This window comes from Macrobrachium nipponense, chromosome 20, assembly GCF_015104395.2.
Source record: "Macrobrachium nipponense isolate FS-2020 chromosome 20, ASM1510439v2, whole genome shotgun sequence".
Lineage (NCBI taxonomy): Eukaryota > Metazoa > Arthropoda > Malacostraca > Decapoda > Palaemonidae > Macrobrachium > Macrobrachium nipponense.
Window position 1 is genome coordinate 60,336,732 of NC_061089.1, and position 8,049 is coordinate 60,344,780.

At 37.9% G+C, this 8,049-nt stretch overlaps 1 protein-coding gene and 1 pseudogene across 1 annotated transcript; both read right to left on the reverse strand.

Moving 5' to 3' along the window:
• Positions 1 to 1,353: 1,353 nt before the first annotated feature.
• On the reverse strand, positions 1,354 to 2,404 carry LOC135226464 (pro-resilin-like). Its single transcript, XM_064266067.1, has 3 exons — positions 2,350 to 2,404; positions 1,843 to 1,929; positions 1,354 to 1,626 (listed from the first exon to the last, which is right to left on the reverse strand). The coding sequence occupies exons 1-3, from the start codon at positions 2,359 to 2,361 to the stop codon at positions 1,387 to 1,389; spliced, it is 339 nt and encodes a 112-aa protein (XP_064122137.1). The 5' UTR covers positions 2,362 to 2,404; the 3' UTR covers positions 1,354 to 1,386.
• Positions 2,405 to 5,930: 3,526 nt separating this feature from the next.
• Positions 5,931 to 6,812, reverse strand: LOC135220362 (pro-resilin-like; annotated as a pseudogene).
• Between the last annotated feature and the right edge of the window lie 1,237 nt (positions 6,813 to 8,049).

The following is an 8,049-nucleotide window of genomic DNA, read 5'->3' on the forward strand; positions in this document are numbered from 1 at the left end:
AGTGCAGCGGCAGTCTTGCGGGCAGCAGTCAGCAGGCCTCAGTGGCTTATGATAATCACAAGAAAGGTCCTAAAAGAGATTTAATTAAACGTATATGAAAAACAGAGACCTGGAAGAAGGAAATATTTCCGAAGGAGTGCCTAGGGGCCCTCCCAAATCGCCAAGAAGGAGCCGATAGGGTTATACCAACTCATTAAAAAGGGAAAATGGACCTTCTCACCTGAGGATAAGCCGATAAGTAGGTGGGGTCCCTGCCCAGCCTTGCTGTGACGGCTGACGGGGCAAACCCCACTGGGATATGCTTTAATTAACACCCCAGTGAGAAGACCTCTGCTAATCCTAGTTGACTCACCGCCAAGTCAACCAAGTGGGGGCTTGGCTGCTTGCGACACTATCTGTATTTGGTACGGAAATGGTACGATTAAGTACGAAAAAAAAAATCGTACTTTCGTACCGTAACGAACCTCGAAGGAAAATATCGTACCGTAATATCGAACCGTACTTACATCCCAGAAAAACCGTACCGTACCGTAATATCTACCGAACCGTACCGTACTACATGCCCTGCTGCAACACGCCAACGGCTCTAGCTGAGAGGACCAGCCCCACGATATCTTGCGTCTCTCGGCACTACTGTCAAACCGAGTCAAGCACGGATGCAACATAATAAGGACATATTCTTCATTTTCTCTTTACACATATTACACGCATCTAAAATCTGAAAGCACCAGCGTATTCAGGGTGAATTTATTGTTTTATAAAACAAGATTTCATTTTATTTTGATCTCAGAATTATGGAAAAATCCATGATTATGAATAAAAAACAGGTATAAAGAATGAATGTTTCTCCCTTCACTTCTACTCGTTGTAATTCCTTTTGTATTTTTAAACTTATTGATTTCAGGAAAAAGATTAATTAATGTTATATCTTTAATACTGAATCCTTTGGGTATGACCAAACTTTCCTCTCTTTTGTAAAAAACGTGAGATAAAATGAAGAAATGTAAACATATTGCTAGTTTTCTAAGCTACAAACGAAAATATCCCACTGAGCGAGCAGTCTGCATCCCGCTACCAGCCAATCAGAGGCCGAAACAAACAACGTCTCGTAGGCGCAAGAATCTACCTTAAATGAATCGACTATAGTTTCTGTGCCTTCTTTTCAGCTTTTTATTGCACTGTTTTGGGATTTAAGGAGAGAGAGAGAGAGAGAGAGGCATAAAAACTTTCAACAAAAACAGCAAAACAGTTCAATATTTTTCTCAAAAGTTATACAAATTTCTTTGTTTAAATGGTAAGTATTGAGAAGAAACAAAGTTTAATAAAGACCAGTTTATTAAAATACGTTTTAATAAATACATCGGAATCGAAATCTACGTCATCAGATCAGGCATAGGAAGGCGCCGGATGGTACTCTGGGTACTGAGCCTCTCCCTCGTAAGTGACCTCAGCCACAAATCCTGAGTCTCCGTTGACGTTGTAGGACACCTTCTGCAGGCGACCGTCGGGAAGGAGGACGTAATAGGATCCCTGAGTGTCGTAGCCATCACGGGCTTCCTGGTGGCCGAAGTCGTTGCCGGAATAGTCGTCCTTCACGGCGTAATTGAAGTCGTACTTGGCTGGTTCCTGAAGTGGAAAATTTGTGCAAAAATAGTCAAAGTTGCAGAATGACTTTTATCATGATTTGAATTAGATTTGATTAAGCTGTTTTCTTTCAATTTCTGATATTCTTCGTCATATATAAACAAGATATTTTGCTCACGAAAAGAACACTAATAAGAGATACTAAGAATTAAAGCAGAAACTCTAATCTTCCCAGTCGAATCACGCTGCAATTCTCACCTCATAAGAAGGCTGAGGGGCGTAGCCGTAGGGGGGTTGGGAGGGGGCGCCCAAGACAACGGCAACAATGGCCAAAGCCACACAGGTCTGTTGAAAAAAGTAATAAGTGAAATTTAGTACAATTCAGTTGAATTCAGGAATCTGACATTCGGAAAAAATATATTTCAAATTCAGTAACTGTTCACTTAGCAGTTTCTAGAGCATTTTAAGGCTGATAATGAGCTGGTACTAAAATGGATGGAAATATAGGGTGTCCATAAAGTCCCAATACCATTACAATAAATACTTGTAATGGTACTGGGACTTTATGGACACCCTGTCTAAGAACGACCAGCCAGATATAATACGAATAACATATACCAGTCAGAATATAAAACTAAGACGACTCGAATTTCAGAAAGATCATAAATGCTTTCACGAATCACTTCCTATAGAATCACTCCAGAAAGATATCAAAGTCACGTCATGCATGAATTCCATAAAGGCTTGACTCCTCTTAGCTGTTACCTTAGCGATCATGGTGAACTAGAGGAGAGGACTGTGATGTCAGGAATGGACTGAGTGCCTTTATATACCTGAGAAGAGAAAAGGAGTTTGGGGCGTTTGTTGGTTTGGACGGGCCACGCCCAATCGTGACCGACCGCTATTGATGGTGTCCTTTCTAGATCGCGGTGTCCACTTGGTGTCCACTTAAGGCCAACTTACGGAAGTACTTTCTAGCAATGGCGTATATGAGCGTCATAAATTCTTTTTTACTGCTGTTAGTGGTCAGGAAATTGATTCGAGAAGAACTAATTACTGGACTTTGGGATATATTTGGCGCAAGGTATACAGAATTCTATATACCTTGATTTGGCCCTCCTTACTTTCGTTTGTATATATGCATATATATATATATATATATATATATATTACAATAAACAACTTCACCATATTAGTTTTAAATATTACGAAATTAGGCTTTGCTCTACAAAGACATGAGTTTTTCTTATGAACCTAAAGTGATTTAGAACTTGTATTCAATTTACCCTCTGTTTCATTTAATCCATCATTAATATATATGTGCACATATACGTATGCGTGTATATTGTAAATATATATACGTGTGTGTGTGCACATATATGTATATATATATTTGCACACGCCCACACACACACACACACACACACACACACACACACACACACATATATATATATATATATATATATATATATATATATAAAATGAGCCTTCTTGCCTCTCCCCTTAAAAGAAGCTGAACCAGTGAGGTTCCTAGCCCAGCGCCCCTATTTAAAGGGCTTATAGTCTATGAATAAATAGATATATAGGTGAGTAGATAGCAACAAACAAACTATCATCACGACAGTTAACCTATGGCGAGTTCATTTAGCTCAGGACGAAGCGGATGAAAGTATAGGTAGGCAAGAATAGAAAATAATGAAATAGCATAAGTCTGGTCTTATTACAGATTGCTGAAGAGGGAAGGTCATATACTCGTACAACAACGAAGTGATGAGAAAAGGGAAGCGAGGAAAAATGATCAGATTCTTAAGGAAGTCAAATATTGAGAAAGTCAGGTTTCGCAAGGGACGAGTGGACTGGGTAATTGTCTAAGAGAGTCCATACTCTGTAAGCAATCGGTTTAGGGTGTGTTTTCCCGGTAAAGGTTGAAACTGGCGCGGTTAGAAAAATTAAACTAATACTAATGTAAAAGAGATGGTGCAGAAATACAGTTAGCTTAAAGGATTTAGATGAATCCTTATGCAACAAATCTTCATGAAAATGAATTTCGTTATACAGTCCATAACGTCAACAAACTTTCAGTTAATCTGAAAAAAAAAACATTGTTAAGAACTTAAGAGGAATTATATATGAACACAAGGCATTGTGGTTAAATATTAACTCCTAATCCAGCAACCAACTCAGCGCACTCTCATTAAATCAAGTTGGGTAAAAATGTCTTTTGCAGTTTTCGCTTTGAAACATCTTACTTCATTCACATAAAAAATATCTGAGAGGTCAGACAGGCGCGAGTTCCAAGGATATCATTTCTCTTCTTTCTAACAATGTTTTTTTTTTTTTCCTTTCTCATAATGCAATTTCCGTCGCAAACTCGAAAACGTGTCTTGCGGCCATAATGACAGCTTTTTCAAAGACTTACGATGCCATAACTTTAGATCTTCCTGTTGATGCTTCTTATCACAGCGAAACTCATCTTGATTTCGAGAATTGAACGCTCAAGCGATGAGAAACTCTATGTATGAGAATTGAATGTTCTTAGAATTCGAACGTTTTACGAGAAAGAACAGGTTCAGAATCTTTGATCTTTAGACTGTGTCGTGTAGTAACTGAGGTCGTGCTTTCCTTTCAAGCCATCATTCGTATGGTAAATTAAGAGAAAGGGAATATTGCTCAGGGATGCTTATAATTATCTTTTGTTAGTTACAAATACTTCTGAGATACGAAGGCAGCAAACAACACTATACAACGCAAAAAGGGAGTGAAAAGAAAGGACAGAATAACCGGTAATACCTGAGTGATCGTTAAGACTGTTACCTCAGGAAATAGAAATTTGGAAAGAGACGAAGAATCTTCGACTGATCGAATCAAGAAAACGTTGGAAGTTAGTGGACAGAGAAATTGGAGGACTGAGGAAGTGGCGTTTGAAGTTTAGAAAGAGAAGGACAATCCGTATTTTATTACAGTCATGAGGAGATATGATTCTTTTAAATTTCTTTAGTTCGTCGAGGTATCTTTATAGTTTAATAAAGGAGCGTGTTGGCGATATACTTTGTTTGTCTTCAATTTTCTATGGTATGATAATAGAAATGAGCAGAGGATTTAGTTATTAATCTTATGAATTGCTTTTTAAAAAGTTATATTATTATTATTATTATTATTATTATTATTATTATTATTATTATTATTATTATAATAGCTTTATTAGACCCCCGAGCTGACCATCAGGTCTAACAGGGCGTGGGCCGAATGATTTCTTTTTACTTATAATTTTCTTTTAAATTTTGTCAATTAAATTGCAATTTTAAAAAATTATAATTGGATTAATTGCAAATGTTGAAAGTTTCTGACAAAATATGACTGACCGATTTATTTCCAAAACTTGATAGCCGGTGCTGATTATACTAAACGGTGTACATGCTTTTGCTACAATGATTTATCCTACTGCATTAGTCCGCTGCACTGTTCGTACGTACATTTCCTGAATTCTTATTATCCTCTTAGTTTTGCTGAACAAAAGAAAAACTGTAGAGATGGCTTTGTCAGTCCGTCCTCACTTTTTCTGTCCGCACTCAGATCTGAAGAACTACCGAGGCTAGAGGGCTGCAATTTGGTATGTTGATCATTCATCCTCCAGGCATCAGACACACCAAATTGCAGCCATCTATCCTCGTAGTAATTTTAATTTTAACCTAAAGTTAGAGTGCGTCTGGCAATGCTATCGAATAGACCACCACCGGGCCGTGGCCGAAAGTTTTGTGGGTCGAGATTCATTATACTCTGTACGGAAAATCGGTTGTGCCGAAGAAACAGCGCATTTTTTCCCTTGCCTGTTGCTGTTCATTTCAATTTCGCCTACAGTAAGACTAACTATATTATAGTGGACTCGTGTTTTATATCATATATATATATACATATATATATATAGATATATATATATATATATATATTATATATATATATATATGTAGGTATGTATATATATGTATATATATATATATATATATATATATCTATATATATAAATATATATCATCATCAGCCATTGCTATTCCACTGTAGGACAAAGGCCTCATACATGTCCTTCCACTCCCGTCTGTCTGTTTATGGTCTTTCTATGCCAGTCTACACCCGCAAATTTTCTTAGCTCGTCAATCCATCGTCTTTTCTTCCTGCCCCTGCTTCGTTTGCAATCTCTCTCTCTCTCTCTCTCTCTCTCTCTCTCTCTCTCTCTCCTCTCTACTATATATATATATATATATATATATATATATATATATATATATTTATATATATATGTATATATACATATATGAATATAGCGGGAGAGAGAGAGAGTAAAATTGTATGAAAATTCCATGTAAAATATAACTTTAACCTTCAGAGTATGAAGTTTTCTTCCAAATTATGTTGTATAGGCTTTTCGAAAAGAAACATTTTATTTAGTAAAGAAAAGGTTTATTAAATAAGTTTCATAAATACATCGGAATCGAAAACTTCGTCATCAGATCAGGCATAGGAAGGCGCCGGATGGTACTCTGGGTACTGAGCCTCTCCCTCGTAAGTGACCTCAGCCACAAATCCTGAGTCTCCGTTGACGTTGTAGGACACCTTCTGCAGGCGGCCGTCGGGAAGGAGGAGCGTAGTAGGATCCTGAGTGTCGTAGCCATCACGGGCTTCCTGGTGGCCGAAGTCGTTGCCGGAGTAGTCGTCCTTCCACGGCGTAGTTTGAAGTCGTACTTGGCTGGCTCCTGGAATTGAGAATTGGGTTCTGAGAATGACAATTGAGATGTAAACTTTAGTAAAAAAGAACAACAGTAACTAATTTGGAAGTAAAAACGTAATTTCTTACAGATGAAAGCATCTTTTACAAAAGAGAATCTTCATCTAATCCTTACCTCATAAGATGGTTGAGGGGCGTGGCCATATGGAGGGTGGGAGGGCGCACCGAAGACGGGCGGCGACAAGGGCCAGAGCAACAGGTCTTTAGAGAGAAAAAAGAGAGAAAGAAAGAAATGAAAAGTTTCCATGCGTTTGAAAAGCTAATAACTAAAAATAATTCTAAAATCAAAATATAATGTCAATGCTGGTCTTTAGAAAATGCAGTTTGCAGTTGAAAATTAATACTAATCTAAACTAAATAAAAAAGTGAGACCAAATAGGCAATTAACCAAAAACACAGAAAACAAATTCGCTTATTAGTGTCTGTAAATTCATAAGTCACTCATGGTCACTTTCCCCGAGTCACTCTAGAGAGGTATTAAATTCACTTCATGAAGTTTCACGCAAAATCCACAAATCCTTTCATCAGTTACCTTAGCGATCATGATGAGTTACAGAAGAGGACTGCGGTGTCAAGGAATGGAGTGGGAGCCCTTATATACCGTACGAGAGAAAGGAGGTTTCATGGCTTTAGATGTCGAAGGAGAAGGAGGTCGAAGTGAGCACCGCCCACTCGTGACCGACGGTTAGTTTTCGACCGCTGTTGATGGTCTCAATTGAAGGTTGAGTTTATGAAGGAACTGTCTAGTAACAGTAGCAGCAGGCTGACGGGTGGTTAGATGACAGTTTGTGACACAGACCACTTTTAACGATCACTGAAAATCTGGATCTGAGATTTAATGTGTAGATTTTCATAGGGTCAAGATTTTGGTCCAAATCCATCTTGATATTTTGTAATTATTTTATTTTTTTACATAAAAATTATTAAACTAGATTTTAAAGCGCGAGAAATACTTTCGATCTTCAATGACAAAAGATATAACCGAGATCCTTCAAATATAATCAGAGTATATTTGCTGGACCTTGCATATAGGATTTAGGCCATAGGCCAATAGCTGGGTCCTATGAGTTTAATCAGCGCTGAAACGGAAATTGACAGTAGAAATAACTGCAAGATGTAATAGGAAAACCTCGCAGTTGCACTCTGAATCAAGTTAGGAGAGGGTGGAAAGTAAGATTTAAGAAAGAGAATGTGAACGGAGGTGTAGTAAAATGAATGAAAGAGGTTGCAGCTAGCGGTCGAAGGGACGTTGCAAAGAACCTCGAGGCACTACTACTCTTCTACGGCGGACCTTGGATAGAATTGAGACCAGAGGTTTCCATCAAGCCTCCCTCTCACTGCATATTTCACCCTATTGCACTTACGAGCGGCATTAAGGCAATGGCCGAATGCACCGAAATCATCCTCACTGTAGATTGAACTTGCATTTGATCTAACTCGGTTGTTTCATTCTTCATAACGTGAAGGGTCCATAATAGTGTTAATAAAGGGTGACCTCTGGATCATATAGCAATCATTATTTACCATTCTCGGGATAATGGCCTTAGAAATAGAATAGTAATTAACCCTTAAAAAATAAAATCGTACTAAAATGAATTACCCCAAAAGTTTAAGCGAAGCTGCAATGCATTACTACCCTATGTCAATTCACTTTGTATTTTAATAATCATGTTTTTGTCTAT